The sequence below is a fragment of the Periplaneta americana genome, chromosome 3 (assembly GCF_040183065.1).
Source record: "Periplaneta americana isolate PAMFEO1 chromosome 3, P.americana_PAMFEO1_priV1, whole genome shotgun sequence".
NCBI classification, from domain to species: Eukaryota; Metazoa; Arthropoda; class Insecta; order Blattodea; family Blattidae; genus Periplaneta; species Periplaneta americana.
The window spans coordinates 70,009,457-70,029,411 of NC_091119.1; the positions used below are offsets into that span (position 1 = coordinate 70,009,457).

Consider the following 19,955-nt stretch of genomic DNA (forward strand, 5'->3'; position numbering starts at 1 on the left):
AAAAAAAAATAGGGAAACTTACTTTCTGGATGCGCCTCATATTAGAGGAGAAAAATTCGCTCTGGCACCGGGGATCGAACCTGGGTCCTTGGTTCTACGTACCAAGCACTTTCACCATTGAGCTACACTGAAGTCCAATCCACAGCACTGGATCGAACTCCCCTCCTCCAGTGTTTTTTCCCTTTGTGGCCTGAGTCCAAGTTGGGCATGTATGTTGACATTTTATTAAGTCAACTGCCATTATAAAAGGAGCACACTCAGTTTAGTGACTTGGTGGCCGGGATTCCACAGTAATATGCACAGTAATCTGTACAGAAATATGCACTGTTGCGAGAAGAATTTACTAAAGATTATTATTGGACATCGGCGTAGCTCAATGGTAAGAGTGCTTGGTAGGCAGAGCCGGGTTCGATTCCCAGTGCCGGAGCGAATTTTTCTCCTCTAATATTGTTACCATAACAGATATATTCTGTAGGACTAATAAAATAATCTTTAGTAAAAAGATCTCAGTCTGGTCGAACAGGATCCTGTGCTCATTTTCTATGCTGTTGAGCCACGGCGAATTTTTCAGTGTAATGTAGTTTGAGGAGTCTCATGCCTTCTTTCAGTCTGTTGTCTATAGTGCGACCAGTCTGCCCATGTATGTTTGTCTGCATTCACATGGGATCTTGTAGATTCCTGGTGTTCTGAAGCCCTGGTTGTCTTTTACTGGGTGTAGCTGGCTCTTAATAGTGTTGAGTGGTTTGTGGGTTGTTTTGACATCATGTTTCTGAATTGAATTAGAAATGAACAACTTCAATAGGGATGGTGGCCTGCAACTCAGCAAAGCATGAATCCTGGCCTTGAACAAACTAAAGCACTCAGGAGATCCTACACTGAGTACCGAGGACCAGCACCTAGCTCAGCCAGCCGTCCGCCAACATCACAAGTGGAACCCTGGTAGGGGCGGAGCTTATGAGCACACACAATTCTTAGCCCCAGATTGGTCCCACCACTAGCCAATCCCACATCATCTGACTGAACCATTTTATATATAAGGTGAGATTCAGACAACGGTATCATCAGTTCTCTGATGATGGCTACAGAGTCAGTAGCCAAAAGCTTGGAGTATTCCACAACTTTAACTTGGCTGATAGCCTGTGAATCCATCATTATGAATCAATCCCGAGAAAGCCTGAAGTCATACATTTAACTCTTCTTTCCTTAAAAGCTCTTACAACACCCAATTCCTCGATTTAATTTTGGCCACAAAGTGAGGTTCATTGTATAAATTATAAACCCCTCTATTATACAGTTTTCTCCAGTATATTTTTTTAGTTGGTTATTTAACGACTCTGTATCAACTACGTGATTATTTAGTGTCAATGAGATTGGTGACAGCGAGATGAGGCAGAGGATTCGCCATAGTTTACCTGGCATTTACCTTACAGTTGGGGAAAACCTCGGAAAAAACCCAAACAGGTAATCAGCCCAAGCGGGGATCGAACCTATGCCCAAGTGCAACTTCAGACCAGCAGGCAAGCACCTTAACCGACTGAGCCACGCCGGTGGCTCTCCAGTCTAAAATATCTGTATTGATACCTGTATTCTACATCTTTCTCAAACTTTTCTTTTCAACATTTTAAATTTGTTCCCATTCATTTTTGTTTTTCCATGTCTCATAGGCTTAAACTGTAATAGGTATAATTAAAGTTTTACTTTTATACATATGTAAGGTTGCTTTTTTAAAAGTTGATTTGCTCTTTAATATACTTGATAATGCAAAACATTTCCTTTTTTAAATGGGCATTAATTTCTTCTTTTACATTACTGTCACGTGTAATCAAAGTTTCTAGATAGTTTTATAACTATTCACTTTTTCCAATGTGTCTATACCAAATTTTTTATTTTATTATTCACATTTAAGTCGCGAGTGAACACAAAATATTTGGTTTTGTCAATATTTACTTTAAAACCAGTTTCCTGTGAAGCATTGTATAACACTAAAATGAGCATTTGAATTTAAATTTTCATCTAGTAAAACTGTATCACCTGCATACACTAATATATTAATTTTGTTCTCCAATTTTGTATCAAATTGGAAGCCTTTATGATGTGAATTATTTTTTTCAATAACTGTATTAAACAAAATAAGCGACGTGGGTGTCCCTATTTGACTACCGGAATAACATTGAAATTACTGGATAAGCAAGTCTATATTTTAACAGTACATAAAAAGAGAAGTGGTGACGGGATTTTTCTCGTTGCCAAACTTCCAAAACAGCCCCGAGGTTCACTCAGCCTCCTATAAAATTGAGTACCGGGTCTTTCCCGGGGGTAAAAGGCAGTCAGAGCGTGGTGCCGACCACACCACCTCATTCTAGTGCCGAGGTCATGGAAAGCATGGGGCTCTACCTCCATGTCCCCCCCCCCCCCCGAAGTGCCTTCATGGTGTGTGACGGGGATACCTTTTACATAAAAAGAGATCTACCAAATTCCAGAATATCATGCAGGAAGCAATGAACAAACTACACGAATGGGGCACTGATAACCTCATGACCATAAACAATGAAAAACTAATTACAAGATGTTCTCCCTTGGCTGGAAGGAAAGGAACATAGATCTTAAATATAATGGAAATCAGCTAAAGAAAACATATAACTCAAAATACTTAGGAATCATATTTGGCATCAAACTCTCATGGAACAAACCAGAAATGGCATGTAAGATGCATCCAAAAGATTTAATATTCTTAAGAGATTATGTAACACTAAATGGAGCTGCTCAATAAAAACCCTCTGTACCACCTGTAACACATATGTAAAACCAGTAATGCAGTATTGTGGAGAAATTCTCATCACCTCACCAGCCAACCTAGAAAAATTTGAGAAGATGCAAGACCAGGCACGAGAGTTATAACTGAAGGGTAAAATCAACCCAGTTGAGGTCATGCAAACTCTAACAAAAATTTATTCCATGAACTTAAAGTTACAATAATAAGCAATGTGAAAAACTGCCGAGACTTCCTGAAACCAAATGGAAACATAGGAATGTACCACCTAACAAACTACGCACACAAACAAGAATATAGGGAAAGTGTCAGAATTGTCGAAACATACGAAGTCAGCAAATACAGAGAACCCTTACTGCCTAAAGAAAAACCACTTGAATATGTCAATGTCCAGCATCATTTGGAGTTCATCAACAAAAATTCTGGAACCAATCCTGACACTCTAAAATCTTTAGCCCTAGAAACAATTCATAGCAGATATCCATCTAATGAGTGGCTATATATTTACACAGATGGCTCCCTAACAGACTTTCAAACTGGAGCAGAAGATGGTGGATCATGTCTAATCTTCTCATTCTAATGTCATGCAGAATCTCACACAACCAACATTGATGAAGAAATACTTGCTATAAATTCACCCCTAAGACACTTAACCTACTACACAGACAAGTTCAACAAAGATTCCAGAGCTGCCATTCAATCAATCTTAAATGCAACATTCACGGAAACAAAAGAATGCTGTCAAATCATCTCTCATCTCCAGACCATAGGTAAACAATTGCTATACAGTAGATACCATCACGTTCACCATTGTGACTGAGGGGTTAGTGAGTCTAACTCTGAACCCAGCGGGCCTGGGTTCGATTCCCGGTTGGGACAAGTTGCCTGGGTGAGGTTTTTTTGGGGTTTTTCTCTCACTCGTATGGATGAATATCAGGTAACTTTATACCGCGATTGGAACCCCACTCATCTTCGCCACTTCCTGTCCTTCCCTATCATCCTTTCATTCATCATCCCGTTACTTCTTCTGATTTTCAGATCGCTCTACAGGCAGCCCTCCAAAGCTGCTGGCTCTCTCGACCGGCCTCCGTGGATTGTATTCAAGTGATGATGGATAGTTTCTGCAACAGAACCCAGGGCAGACCTTCTCAGGGGAGGACTTCCACCTCGGACCGTTACGGGAGCTTGGAGGAGGGGTTGCCAAAGCAGGAGTGGTACATGAACTCTGTTGGCTATAGGGACTGGTCATTAAGAGGGTCAAATGGTTAGGTCGGTGCACATAGAGGATTGATGGGCACGCAACTCATCCCATATCGGGGGGGGGGGGGAGGTGTACAATAGACTTCAGGTCATAGTGCGTGGGATGTTCCCTCGCTCCCTCTTAACAAGAAAAAAAAAAAAAAAAGATACCATCACATGCAATATCATAGGGAATGATAAAGCAGTCTATATTGCAGAAAGAGGCTCAAACATTCTCCAAACTCAACATAGGACCATCCCATATTCTGCAATCAAACAACATATAAGAAAAACAAGTAAAGTTCTCAACGAAAGCAGAATTGCAGACACAATGCAGCATAAAAAATGAAAATCACCCTAGAGAACCAAGAACATTTCAACACCAAGAGAAGAACTGCAGTTGCCATGACTGCCTTGCATGCCATCTCAACAAACTTAAAATTCTGCCATCACCACTATGTCCTATGCAGCAACAATGAGGAAATGGATGAGAAACATCTACAAGTCTGTACTGCAGTGTCTTGAGAAGGTAACATTGTTTGCAAAAACTGGAAGACTAGACTGCTAATGGCTTCACTGCCAAATGCAGTGCATTAGACACCAACCAACCACCCACCCAACCCAACCATAATTTAATGGTTGTCTAATGGCAGATCTTTGGATTTATTCTACTAATCTTTTGGTATCCCTGTAAAGCTTCAGCAAAGTCTTTAACTCTTGGTAGATATGATTTAATTTCGGACACACAAATTGAAGATATTTGTCCATTATTAATTTTAAAATTTGAATTCATCATGTACATTTTCACCAGGTTTATTAACTTCTGGGAGATGTCAAATTCTTCCATTCTAAAGGTAATCTCTATAAATGTTATCTAAAAACATACTGAAAATGAATGAACAGCATATGTACATTTTGTGCTAATACTTTTTTATTTCTTGGATGAAACAGGATTGAACATGTAACCATTTGAAATCAATGGAATTCGCACTAATAACTACAATGATCAAAGGCACTTGAAGAAGATAATGAGGTGGAGAGTAAGCAGAAAAGCAAGAGGAAATGAGGCACATAACATCTTAGGTATTACAAAAAGGCGTATGTGAAGAAATGAAAATAGCAGAAGTAACTCAGATAAAAATAGGAGTATTTGCCAAAAGTCATGTGCTCAATGACATCACAATCAACACAGAAGGTCCAAAGGAACATACTTATAGAGCCCACTCTGACATCCTGCAGGCAATAATGCACAGTAGACTATACTGGACAGGATTGTTGGTATCCCAAAAAGTGACTTTATTCTGGATATCTCAGTCGAAACATAGGTCACATACAGGGTTTTTCAGTTAGTTCCCAGCATGTGAAGGTGAAACTACATCACGCACATGGAAAATTCTCAGTAGCTATGTCTCATACATTCAATCATTGCAATATTTCTTTAAAAAGCGTGTAATATGGCTGAGTTTGGATGATCTTTATAACATTAATATTGTATGTTCATATACGAATCTTACATATTATGCAGTCTACTTGTCAAATTCAAAGGCTATTTGCAGAAACAGTTCTTGGTGTGAAGGTTCCAGTTCGTGAAAAAAGGGTTTTGATGGAAAAAAACCGTTAGACGACAATGACTTGGAAAATTCCCCTTAAAAAGTCTATTGGACAGTTGCCCATCATGCAGAAATTTCTAGTTTTTCTGTGCATAGAGCTACAAAGTTGTTGAAAATCAAATCATACAAAATCATTGTGTCTCATCATAAGCTACAACTGGGCGATCCTGGAAAATGGCATTTTTTTTTTTTTATATTGTGAATGAGTTGTGAATAACGTGCATGATGGAGAAATAGACCCATACCATATTTTCTTCTATAACAAGGCTTAGTTCCTTCTCTATGGCTATGTAAATTCACAAAATTACCGCTACTGGTTCACTGAGAAATCAGATAATATTCACAAGGTTTCGCTATATGACAAGAAAGAAAGTTGCTATATGGTATGCCATGAGTGAGAAAATACTTGTTGTGCCATTTTTTTTTCAATACACAATTGGTGCTGATAGATATATGAATCTGATTTTACACGCCCTTTTTCAAGAGGTGACAGACACAGAATCAAATTACACATTTTTTTTAACACAATTCTGCCAACTCTCATACAGCAAACGTTTTCTTATAAAAAATTAATCGTGTTCCAGGACAGAATCTAAGCTAAAGTTACAGGACAAACTGACGGACCTTACAAGATCTGAAGCATAATATCCATCAGAAGATTGCCTCTATTTCTAGACGGAAACTAGACTTTATGATGGATGCCAAAAATATAAAGAAAAGGACATGTTCTTGGTTAAATTGAGTGACTGTAGGTTAGCATTCACCAATAGTACAGCAGGTATCAAACGAATCACACTATTTATATGGAGTGCGTTCACTGATCAGCATCAGCATCATCCGCATCGCATGCACGTATGCACCGAATTTTCTGGTACAGGTGCAATGGATGACGGCACACTTATTACAATTATTAAAAATTATGAAGAATTATTTAATCTAAAACACATAGCTTACAGAAATCATCAACATAGGGTTGAAGAGATAGGAGAATAATGAAGCAATTACTAAAAGTGTTTTATTTCTAAACCTCACAAAGCTGAGGCTCTTCGGAGAGGACATACAGTGTAATATATTGTTGGTTACATACAGAACTGATAATAACTAGCCCTACAAATTTATTTGATTATTATAATCTTGATTATTTTCACAATTGTCAACATCTTAACTGCTGACAACAATAATCTGTGAAAATAATTACAATAATAATTAAGATTATAATCAAATGACTCTGTAAGGGTCTAGATAAAAATAAAACATTTTTAAAATTCATGCGGTTGCTTCATTATTGCTCCAATCTATTCCTATAGATTGTTCCTATGTTGATGATTGCTATAATCTGCTGTTTTTTCTTCATAATTTTGAACAATTGTGATAAGCATATCGTCATCCATTGCACCAGTCAGCTTGCCAGTGAGAAATCCTGTAATTGAAGAACAAAATGCAAATGCATGATTCTTGTGATATCATTCACCAACCAAAATTCGGCTATGACGTCATCAGCAAGTGCAGAAAGAGTTGCTCTGCCAAGGAGATTCTGTCTGCATTATCCAAGAGGCGCTTCTTGTGATGCGCGCCAGTGAAGGCATATCTATTTAAAATAATGAAAATGCGATTCATGCAGCTCTTGCAGCATGTGTGGATCAGTGAATGCTTACCTTATATAGCACATTACGAGTATAAACCCATCATATCACATAGTGTACCATTGCTATGCATACAAAAGTCGCCAAGAAAACAGACCACTATAGACTGAGACATCCGGTATATGATGTATATGATTCAGTATGCAACCAAAGAGATGGCAGTCCAATGTTCTCAGATGCAGACTGTATGGTGGATGTCTGCAGAAGACTTTCTGTGCAGATATGTGCAGTGAGGTAATGCACTATCATGAGAAATGAAGTTTTCCCTACTCTAAATGTCTAACATGTAATGCAGTTATTGTATTTATGTCAAAATGTTCCAAAAACCTAAACCTACATCATGTATTGACTAATAACAAACGTCCAGAGAAAGAAATAAAAATAGTTTTCCATCATAGTTACACATGATCTCACTTTGCAGATTTTTGTGTAGAGGTAATCAAGGAATATTCCTGAAAATATTATAGAAATAAGTTGAACTTTCTATCACCATAAATTCGTGTGTAACTCTTTCTTCGAGCATTACTCTGACCTCTAAGTGATCCTAACAAATTTAAAGACTGAAAAGCAAAGAGGAGATTTGTTTAACCAAAATGGATATTACTACATTAGTGACTGAAATATATGTTGTTGTTGTTTTCTAATGCCAGGTGTTTGGCAATAAAGTCATTTGACCTCTTGCACTCCAATATTTTTCAAAGATATTGTCATGGTCAGCCACTGAAGCACAGATTTTGAGGTGTTCTGAATCCAGACTGAAATATATACCGTGTAGTTAAATGAGCGTTATGAACGAACGAACCTGGAGTCCGATATCCAATGCTTGGAAGAGTAGAAAAACTGGGAAAGATTATTGTAACTAAATCATACTTTTTATTTCAGAGAATACTTCATTTAAAATATTAATTTTGGGGATTTCTGAAAAGATAAAATATCTTTTCCCTGAAGTTTTAAAAGGTGTTCTTTAGTGGAAAGGTGAAGGAGGACAGTGGATTTGTAATCTGACTCTTACCTTTCGTGAAACAGATTTCTTCACTTGCTGAGCTGTAGGTACACCTGGCAGACCCAAAGCTTTTCTCTCTGCTATTTGTCGTTTTTGCAATTCAACAGCATTCAGAAGCTGTCGTGTTGTTATATTGTGTCTGGTTGCACATGCTTTCGTGTGCATTAGTTGTTTTTCATTACTGTTTAAGATTTTAAAGCATAAAGGACAAGTGAAGTGTTCTCTAGTCTCATCATTTTCACCACCACACACATTATCACAAGATTTATTAGTTCTGTCACCACAAGGTGAACTGTTATTGCATAAAGGAATGTTGGAATTGTTAATTTCATTCTCGCAAGCACTTCTACTGGAATTACTTGTTACATCACATACATTGGAGACAGACTTAATAGTATTTTGATCCCAGACCAGGCTATTGCAATCATTGGTTGAACTGCACACTTTTGAAACAGGCTGTATACTATTATCAGAATTGGAACACTCTACTTTTTCCAATAGCTCATTGTTTTTTATTTTAACACAATCGTTACTATCCCTCCTTCTCTTTGAACAGCGAACTGCACATTCTCTGCCATTTACATATTCCTTTTCACATTCCTGTAAAGATATGTCGTTTGTGTATAATGAATTTTCAACATTTTTTTCAAGTAACAATTCACCTATACTGTCACATGATTTTCCATGAAATTCAGAGACTGAGAGACGTTCATGTGTTATTGGAGTAATAATCTCTTTGTTTTCACAACTCTCCGCTTCCTGTAGAAGGGGCATGAATGATTCTGCAACAGTAACTTCAGATTGTCTACTCAATGCTAGACTTTCATAATTTTCCAACAAATCATCCTTATTGCTATGAGACTCCTGAGAAGTGTCATCTTGTCCACTATCGATTGTAATTTCTAGGATTTTCTTCTCAAATCTTGAGCGTCTGAAAATAAATGTACGTACATATGTATACCAGCAAAGCATGGGTAGGAATTACAAAGTAAACAATTATATTATGCAGAGAAAGCTAATCTTACCATAACAGAGCTCGAGCAGCAATTTTCTCCCAACATAAGTAATGGTGAATTTGCTGACATACATCATCAAATACAAGCCATCGTTTCTGCAGTACTGAACAAAATTGCTGACTCACATCTTCCATTAACTACACCCAATGCTATCAAAAGGATTATTAGAAAAAAGCTTCTGATGGTGACAAAATTACTAGTGGATCCTAAAAAGTATACATAAAAATGTTTTAACATACTTTACTAAACTGTTAAAGTGTCTCCAGCTTTGCCATTTCCCAATATGCTGGAAAATGTCCATTGTTATTCTGACACTCAAACCCAGGAAAGACCGCTCACAAGTCTTAAAATATAGGCCAATCAATCTTCTCAGCGTTCTAGGTAAAAGTTACGAGAGAATAATCCTCGAGAGACTATTAAATGAAACCCAAAATGTAATACCATTACAACAGTATGCATTCCTTCCTGTCGATCAACAACAATTCAACTGTTACGAGTAACTCAAGATATCACTGCAGGATTTAATAAGAAAGCAAGCACAGTGGTCCTATTACTTGAAGTTCAAAAAGCCTTTGACAAAGTGTAGCATGACTGCTTACTTTGTAAGTTATTATAATTCAACTTCTCCCGTTCTATGTTAAAAATCCTTCATAATTACTTAGTCATCAGATCATTCCATGTTAAAGTTCACAGTGTCCTTTCCTCAACTACTGAAAATATTATAGCAGGCATACCTCAAGGATTAGTTCTTGGACCCATATTATACAACCTGTATACAACAGATCTGTATTTCAAAATCACCTTTTCTGTTCTCTTGCCTTATTTGCAGATGATATTCTTTACAATAGAAACAGGAATCCATATTGTGCAATCTATACACTTAGAGGTATGTTATTGTAATAGAAAAATGGTTTAAAAAATGGCGGATTGTTATAAACTCAAAAATCTAGTGTTATTACCTTCTCCAGACAAAAAACACACACAATGTACTGAGTTCATGGATTACAACATTTCACATTCAGATACTGTGAAATACTTAGACATCATTTTTTATTGCAAGCTAACATGAAGGCAACACATTAACCCTTGAGAGCTCGCGCACGGTCTTTTCGACCGGGTGTGATAAACGTTTAGCTTCTGCTTCAAGGTCACTTGAGTTCTGCCGCTCACCCCTTCAGTACCTTTCATTCGACTCTTCCAGAATAAGATGTGATTGTTGTCATGCACTTTGCTATTGGTCAATTTGATTTGAAACTGTTGTTATACAGACCTGGTCGTTTCAACCGTGTGCGAGTCATTACGCAACTTCATATTGTTTCACTTGGTGTATAAGTATAATGTAGTTTTTTCTTGTATTTATAACTTTTCACATATACGTACGTTTTTGTCAGTGTAATACTTTATTTTCACTACTGATCCCCATACATTGCCGTGTAGAAATATGGATGAAGAGGGAGAAAGGATAAGGAACCTTATTGATAGTGTAGAAAAGGAAATGGCCCGGGAAGAAGAAACAAGAAGGGAAGCTGGTGCAGTCAGAAGACAATTGTTCCGTGAAGAAGAAATTATCAGACCAATTGATAGCATTGAATCGGACGTTGAAGAAGAAGATATGGTTGAAGAAATCGATCATAACACAGACTTGCTCAATCAGCAGATGAGGAAGTAGACCTTGTTCCAGGTCCAGTTTATACAGGGAAAGATGGAGTAACAACATGGGAAATGCACTGTCCACCACGTAACAGACGTGTTGGCGAACGTAATATAGTAAGGTTTATACCTGGTGTAAAACAGGTAGTAAGGAGCGCATCGACTCCATTCCAGTGTTGGAAGTTATTTTTTACTGACACTATCATTGATGAAATTGTGAGACATACAAATGAAAAAATTGAAAAAGTGCGTCCAAATTACAGCTGCCCAAGAGATGCACACAATACAACGAAAACTGAAATGGAAGCTTTTATAGGACTTTTATATGGCTGGAGTTTTGAGAGCATCTCATCTGAACCTGTTCGACCTTTGGTCTGCTGATGGGACAGGTGTTCCTTATTTCAGAACTTGTATGAACCGGATACGATTCAAGTTCCTGGTGATAGTTTTAAGATTTGATGATTCAAATACTCGACAAGAGAGCAGAAGTGTTGGTAAGCTTGCTCCTATTCGATCTCTCTTTGAGCAAATTGTTCAAAAATGCTCCGAGAATTTTACTGTTAGCGAATACGTCACTATCGACGAGATGTTGGAATCTTTTAGGGGAAGGTGCAGTTTCAAACAATTCATAAAAACAAAACCGGCAAGATATGGAATAAAGGTATTCTCTCTGGCATGTGCAAAAACCTTTTATACACTGAATATGGAAGTCTACGCTGGTAAGCAGCCTGAAGGGCCTTACCAAGTTGATAACTCTGCTAAATGTGTTGTGAACAGGATGGTGCAGCCAATCAGTGGATCCAGGAGAAATGTCACCACTGACAACTGGTTCACTTCAGTGCCGCTTGTTGATGAACTTCTAACAACTCACAAGTTAACATTAGTTGGAACGCTGAGAAAAAATAAGAGGGAGGTGCCCCCTTTATTTTTGCAAAGTCGTTCAATGGAAAATAGCAGTGTTTTCGGGTTCACCAAGGACAAGATCCTTCTGTCCTACTGTCCGAAAAAGAAGAAGGTGGTGTTGCTGTTATCCACCATGCATCATACCGATGAAATTGATCGAGACTCTGAAGAATCTAGAAAACCTTACATGTTGACATTTTATAATTCAACGAAAGGAGGGGTGGACATGGTGGACGAGTACAAGGCTAGGTATTCAGTTGCAAGAACCAGTAACTGCTGGCCTCTAACTCTGTTCTTTACACTACTGAACATAGCAGTCATCAATAGTTTCATTATACTGAAACACAATATTCGCCAATTTGACATGTTTCGAAGAAAATTCCTACAGACACTCAGCAAGGAGTTGTCTAGAAATTATCTACTTGAAAGACTGCAACTAGAAAATCTGCCGAGGCAAATGAAGAGAAACATCAGAGAAATTACTGGAACTGCCGAAGAAAGAAATCCACCTCCATCTGGAGAAGATGAGGGTCCAGGAAGGTGCCATCTCTGCGATTGGAAGAAAAATCGTAAGTCTAAGACGAGGTGTAATGTATGCCGCCACTTCATCTGCAAAGAACATACACAGTCAACTTGTACTTTTTGTGCTAATCCTGAAGAAAGTGCCGATGGTGTTAGTCATGAAGATATGTAATACATGTGAGGTCATGTGACTAAGTGAGTTCATCTTCTAATATTATTTTCTTCCATGTTTGTTGAATTTAGGCCTATTTCACACCGATAATGACTATAATGAATAGGACAAGTGGAAATACCGTCATATTTTTGTGTTACTCCTATACCAGGCCATGACGTTGATGAAAATATTTAACATATAATGTGATTTATATATTTTTCACAGTATAAAGAACACTCAAGGTTACTTGGATATTGGCATGTTCATCTTCTTTTTAATACATAATAACAGTGATGTTAATGAATAAAATACAGTTAAATAATGTTTTTGTAACTTTTGTGCTAACAGATATTAGCAAAAAAATATAGATTCCGCCATGACGTAAAGTTTAGAGGCGCGAGCTCTCAAGGGTTAAATATATCACCAACAAAGCAACTGCAGCTATGGTTCAACTACATTCATTGTTAAAGTCACCTTTCCTTAGTGTTCAGCAAAAAGTTACTATATGCAGAATGATCATACAACCACATCTGTTATGCAATTTCAGCCTGGGGATTTGTTGCTAAAACAAATATGAGGAAACTTCAGACTCTACAAAATAAGGTGGCTCGTATTATATACAGTGGTGACTACTCTGTTAGTAATGTCAGATACATGAAGACTTCAACCTTCCATCAGTTATGCAAGTACTGTACAAATTGGCTAGAGTGACCTACATATTTTGTGCATGCTCAAGTAACAATGCACTTATATGTGACAGTGTACATCCACCACTAATGAAGAGGACCCCCAGTGTAAGAAAGCCGCACCATCTAATCTACTACAACAGTGTGCTTCATACTGAGGAATTTTCAAGGAACATTTAATTTTTTTCAACATAATTAAGTTCCTCTATAATTTTTGTATTCAAGTACCTCCTTTCTTCTGGTCTTACAGAAGTAAGGAAAGCGTTATGAAGAGACATAGTTCCACTATTTATTATACAGAGGCGAAGGGTCATAAGATTATTATTTCAGTATCAGGTCCTACAATGAATGGATGGAACTGTAATCCAATTTAGAGTGGCCAATCTGTTATAGTAGGCTTATGTGATCAGGGACATAACCGACCAGTGATTAAGAATTCTTGATAAACAGATTCTCAGAGCCAACCATCTTGTTTTAGAAAGATTTATTAACTTTAGATGTCTAACTCTCATAAATGGCTGTAAATCCTTCAGAATATTTTGTCGTTCAGGACTTCGGCACAAAATATGTAAGAATAAAACAATAGTAATGTTGAGTAATGACTCAACATTTTTAGAAAGACATTCTAATGCAGCACTGACAAACAAATTAGGATAATAGAAAATGGACTCAACAACAACTGCATTATTTTCGTGAAGAAGAGATACATAAACATTGTGCCCACTCATCATGCCATAGGCATTATCGTCATTAACCAATAACGTTTCCAATCGACAAATCATATGCTACTTTGACAACAATATTTAAACACACAGGGAAGATTTTCAGTTTTGCAATTTTAATTTTCAAATAGTGTAAGAGAAAAGTTTATCGTGACTAACAGACTTGGTCATAATACATGGATTTTTGTCATTTCTTATAACTTTACTTTAATCAATCAAAACAGAAAATACTTTCTCTTTCAACATGTTCATATTTATTTGTCTGGCTGCTCTAATGATTACATTAAATAATACGTTACTGCAAATGACAAACTTTGACATTTATTAATTGAATAAACATAATATTACAATAGAATATGCATAACATTATTATACAAAAGGAAATTTAAAAAATTCACAAATTCTCTTTTCTTTAAAACTACCAAGTCATCACTACTGTCCGTGTTTCTAGAATGTTTTATAAATTAAATTCTCCTTTGTTTTTGTACTTATAATTTTTTATTTTCTCATCCAATGAAATATACATTCAACATGCATCTGTTGCAGAGCTTCTAAATCCAACATTGAAATATTTTCTGAAAATGTGCCGAAAGTGTGAGGGCTTAACATTTTTCTCAACAGGTGTTTTAGACTGATACATTCACCAAATATTCTTGATGTTAAGATCTGAATCTAGGTACTGCACTTCTAGAAAAGTCTTATTCCTGCAATAGTTATTTTCTGTTACATTAAATTTATTAATAAAATCAATTACAGACTGCTTCTTTGTCTCATAAAGCTTTATTTTTCTAACCCCCTACCCTTCTTCATTAAGCATTTCACCTGACTCACAATGTTGATGGGAAACAATGCCTCTAAAGTCGTAAGGTATCTAAAACAGCTTTAGTACAATACAACAAAATAACCTTTTACTAAAAATGCACTCGAATTGCTGCATATTTTGAGGTAGTTGCTTTTGCACCTAACCCAACATTTCACTGTTCATTCTAATGGAGATATTACCAATTTTGGCATTCAGCTCTTCACAGATCAATGGGGAAAGATGAAGATATAGTAAATTCGGCATTAACGTATTTTGAGGAATAAATGGATTTAGATTACTTTGAAACTAGATGATGCAGTACTTTGTTAAATAGACGCCTAGAAAATTGTAAAGAAATTTTAATCCTTGTGACAAAGTTATGTGGATCTATAAATACTTTAACCTCTGTAGAAATCTGTCACCAAAACTACCTTCGGGAGGGAGGTGGCCTAGATTTAGGCAGACACTGTGGAGTTCGTTAAACCTTTTTTCCTAAGGGTTAAGTTTTAATGAGATTTTCAGGGTATGTCTAAAATATATTGAGAAGTAAGGGCACTAAGTTTCGAGTTTCTATGATGAAAAGTTTTAAATAATTTTTTATTTTAAAAATTTTGGGAGTTAGTCTGATCCCAATTTTTTAAGAAAATATTAACTGAAATTTATGGGCTTTAGATATTTTTCAAAGTAAAGTCAGGTAAACAATTCCAGGTATTTATCTTTTTCATATACGAAGTTGCATCACAGACATTCAATTTTGAGTTCTGGCGTATTAAATTCATTTACATTTTAAATTAAAAAAATTGTAAATCTGATATTATTGACTTTCTTTTTTTAAAAACAATGATAATTTTGACAGATTTGAAAACGGGTCCAACACTTCTTTCGCAAATGTACTCTGTTTCAATTAGTAGGATGAGCTGACCTTTCGTGAACATGCCATCCCCTCTATAATATGCAAGATGATCTTCTTGTGACATAGAAAATGCCTTCTCCAAATATCATGCATTCTTCCATGATAGCCCGACATCAATTTGTGATGGAAAATTTAGAGCATTAAAAATCCACTGCAACAACTATGTCTCATAATTGGGTGAGTAATAGTATTTACTTTATATATAAAAATAACTCGATGTAATATTGAATGAAAATACTTTTAAAATATTGATAAACAATTTTATAATCTAGGACATAAAAAATACATATTTTAAAGTTTTTTTGGCACCTACAAACCCGTTAGCTAGTCATAACTCTAATTACTATAATTTCGAGGATAAGAAATCAACTAAATATGGTGTTATAAAACATTTTATGTCATATCAAATAAATTCTTATTTATTATCAGATTTTACATATAATTTATTTCTGAACTTAACATAAATTATACGCGATTGAAGGAATTTAACATTTTCTTTTATTTCAACTAACAACTGCTTTATACCCAAACATTTTTTTTTATAATTCCATAGTTACTGATCTACAGAAAATAAAGTTTCGCACTTTGAAGGAGAATCGTTAATTTTTCTTTGCAGTATTGGACGAAGGAGGCTAGGTTGACACCATTGCAGGCCATGTGATCACATCACTTCCAACTGCAAAACCTAAATGTAAAGATCTCTCTATTGGCAATGCTGCCTGATTTGCTGTCCTCTTCTTCCTTGTGGATCTGTAACAATCTGAGTTCAATGTTTGCCTTCAAACTTTGCTCGTCTCTCAGTGATGAAGTATGAATAATTTTATTTCCTTCGGCAAGCTAATCTTTCCATTCAAAGTAGCACTTGAATGGATTGTTAGTTCATAATTGAGGCAGTGGTGGTCTATTTCTTCATTCGATCTGAGTGACTCCGGCTTCACCAGTTTCTCCAATGCTTCGTTGCTGCTTAAATTTTTTTGAGCTCCAGATTCTGCTTCAGGAAATAACACGCTAACTACATCAAGTATTTCATTCTGATCTCGTACCATTTCTTCCTGTTTCACTCTTTTATTTTCCTTATAATCTTTTAGCTTTGGGAGAGATCTGCATTTGATATACAAGTCCTCTTTATCTATTTTTTTCACATTTTCTTTTATAACTTTCATAATATAGCCTTATCATGGTTCATCGTTCCAACATTTACATGCTTGTTCAGTTCATTCGGGTTTCTATAGACTTTTATTCTTTCCCTTCTAGTTCAAGTTGGGGATAGATTACATCAAGAAACTGAAGCGACTGGTGCATTGTGAAATTTCCCCCACAACTGAAACATGCAATTCTCTGAATTTACCATTTCACCCTTATCGAATTCATGCCCTTTCAATTCAGCTTTAAAAACATATCCAAATGTTTTCCCACCATAAAATTGTTGTTTTGGGAGGTTCTCGGTTTTCTTAAATACTATTTTATACACAAATCTCTCACTTGAGCTTAATTTATGATTAGGATCTCAAACGGTTGTCTACTACATTTCTAAACTCACAGATTACAAAGCCAAGAGCTGTATATTATTTCCACGTTCATGTGAATTATGACAATTGGTGATAAAGCCATATGTAATTAGAGGCCTTTATTTTCAAATACAAACTTCAGGAACTTCAGGTCTTTTTCTCTTCCACTCCTTTCTGAGAGGCACAAACAGCAAACTGCTTCAATTTTTAATTAAGATTTATCTTATTTTTATTAACACTTTGGACCTCTGGTGACTGCTTCTAGAAATAACATGCCAACTATATCAAATATTTTATTCTGATCTCGTACCATTTCTTTCTGCTTCACTCTTTTTTTTTTTCCTCACGTTGTTTTAGCTCTGGAAGAAGTCTGTGTTTGGTAAACAAGTTCCCTTTATCCATTTTCCTCACACTTTCTTATATGACTTTCATAAATCCATCATGGTGCATATTCCGTTTATATATACATGTGTCAATTCCTAACATAATCTCTAACAGTGGCGTATGCAGAATTGTGTCAAACCCTCCCTTCCCAGTCATTATTCAAATTGTTTAAATTTACATTATCGGTATTTAAAATTTTGTTTTTATTATTATTATTATTATTATTTAAAATTTGAACTGTCAAATGCACAAAGTGTTAAACGAACGTTTCACAATAAAGTCAGAGCTCAAAACTAACAAATGGGTGAAAATTTGCTTTTAAATTATTTTATATGTAAGTTTTTGCGTGATTTAGTTATTTTTATCTTAATGATTATTTGATTTGTAATTTGTTCGCAGTAATAACTTTTGTAAACTTATGGAAATTTGATTTGATAATTTTGATTTATTTATTGCTCTTAAAATGAGTTTAAAATCGACAATACACAATATTTAACATCTGCACTGGAGAACTGTCAAAAGAACCTTTTCAATATATTTCATAAGTTAAATTTCATATAGTGTTGGCTTCATTTTATTACAAGGTCAGTATTATGCGGTAGGCCTCTCTATAATAAAGATAGCATTGTTATAATTCGAACTTGCCACAGCACTAAGCACAGGGATTATATTGAAAGAGAGGTACAAGGTCTATGCCTTATGTCGATGTAGATTTTGTTACAGTGAAAAATTAGAGAAAGGAAAATGATTATGGATAAAAAAATATTCAAATCTAAATATGTAATTTCTTTTTAAAGTTCAAGTGGTGCTTCAAACCCAGTTACCCGCTCCCTTGCATACGTCCCTGACCTTTAGTATGTTACATTATTTATTAATATTCTTACATTAAGTTAATATGTATTTAAATTAGCGATACAACTCCCATTCTATTAAAGTACTTTCAATGTCACATAATTTGTAAAAACAAATCATTCTATTTTATAACAAGTGCCAACAATTGATTGTATTAATAGGCCTAACCCAAAAATACATCATAGCCTATCTGAAAACATTTGAGAGTTAGCAGTAATACTAGGAAAATAATTACAGTAAAAGCCCAACGTAGTGTGTTCTGATTTGCCACAGGGAAGTATGTCTACCCAATAAAAATAAAAATAAAAAAATATACTATACATTTAGTAGAAATGAACCTTTAAAAAAATCAGTGTAAAAGATAATACTGCATAGAGCTTTTCTGCAATATAAAGTGCTGCATCAGCAAGTATATGGACAGCCCTTAGTGGACAATTACCTTTTCTTTGGGGTTGTAAAACTGCATTCCAAGAGACTGTGCAGGCATAACAGGAAACAATTTGTGCCTTAACAAGTCATGAATGCATGTTTATATTAGTTTTCTCACATCTTGCAAAGTGAAAGTTATACTGTACTGTGTTTTAGTCTGTATCACACGTTCTGAGTGTTAAGTTGTTCAGTTTCAGTATGTGTCATACGTTCTGAGTCTTAATTAAGACTTAACGCTTAATTAAATTTAATTAAACATTAAGAGCAGTAATGTCGCAAAAATAAAAAGCATATTTAGTGAGTGAAGCTTAAAATAATTGATTGTGTAAAAAGAGGAGAAACAAAGGCAAACTTGTCACAGGAATGAAGCATTCCAGAAAGTACAGGTGAATCTATTGAGCCGTGCCTACTACCACGGCCGTTTACCTAGTACGTCACTTCATCCGTCAGACGCTCTCAGACGTCACAAAATAGATAGCGCTATCAATCCCTTCATTTGTTCTTTCCAAATAATCCTATTGGCAGGGTCATTACGTCTCACGAGGATAGAGGGGGAGAGAGTTTACCTGTTTTAACGGAGATACACGGAACGTCACTTGGGTTCCGGTACGCGGCAGATACACGTAACAAGATTTAGGCTCTCGTATGAGGGAGATATTCGGAAACACTTGGCTCAGATTCAAGCTCTCGTACGCAACAGAAACTTTTGACAAGACTTAGCATTTTGGTATGCGGCAGATATAGACAACGTGACTCGGGCTTTGTACGTGCTGGAGATAGATCAGTGGAGTAGTTATATTGCGTCGTGTGTGTTTGGGATTTTAGTGGATCGTAGTTTGATATATCGCTTGCTAGTGATACGTCTTGGGGGCAAGTTTTAGTATTTGCATCGAGTAACATATTTGTGAGATATATGTGTTTGAGGTAAATTGTATTGGGAATTATGTAAGGAGATATGATTTGAAATGTGAGTTCATGTTCCGAGACGGTTAGAGTGATAAGGCAGCGATTACGGTCTCACATATGGTTTTAATGTTTTCCCTGCTCCATTTTGATTGTTGCTTTCCTTTGCCGCTATTCTCTTATCATGTGCGTCGAGTTTAGTTGCTATTTAAATGATCCTTGAAATTGGAATTATCGTCCGTTACT

At 35.9% G+C, this 19,955-nt stretch overlaps 1 protein-coding gene across 7 annotated transcripts in view; it reads right to left on the bottom strand.

The window, feature by feature from the left end:
- Positions 1-19,955, bottom strand: part of LOC138696147 (structure-specific endonuclease subunit SLX4-like) — an 88,209-nt gene that overhangs the window by 58,593 nt on the left and 9,661 nt on the right. For all 7 annotated transcript variants that reach the window (XM_069820713.1, XM_069820710.1, XM_069820712.1 and 4 more), the window contains exon 3: positions 8,275-9,196. In XM_069820713.1, the coding sequence (XP_069676814.1) occupies positions 8,275-9,196 (922 nt within the window). The remainder of the gene's footprint in view (positions 1-8,274; positions 9,197-19,955) is intronic.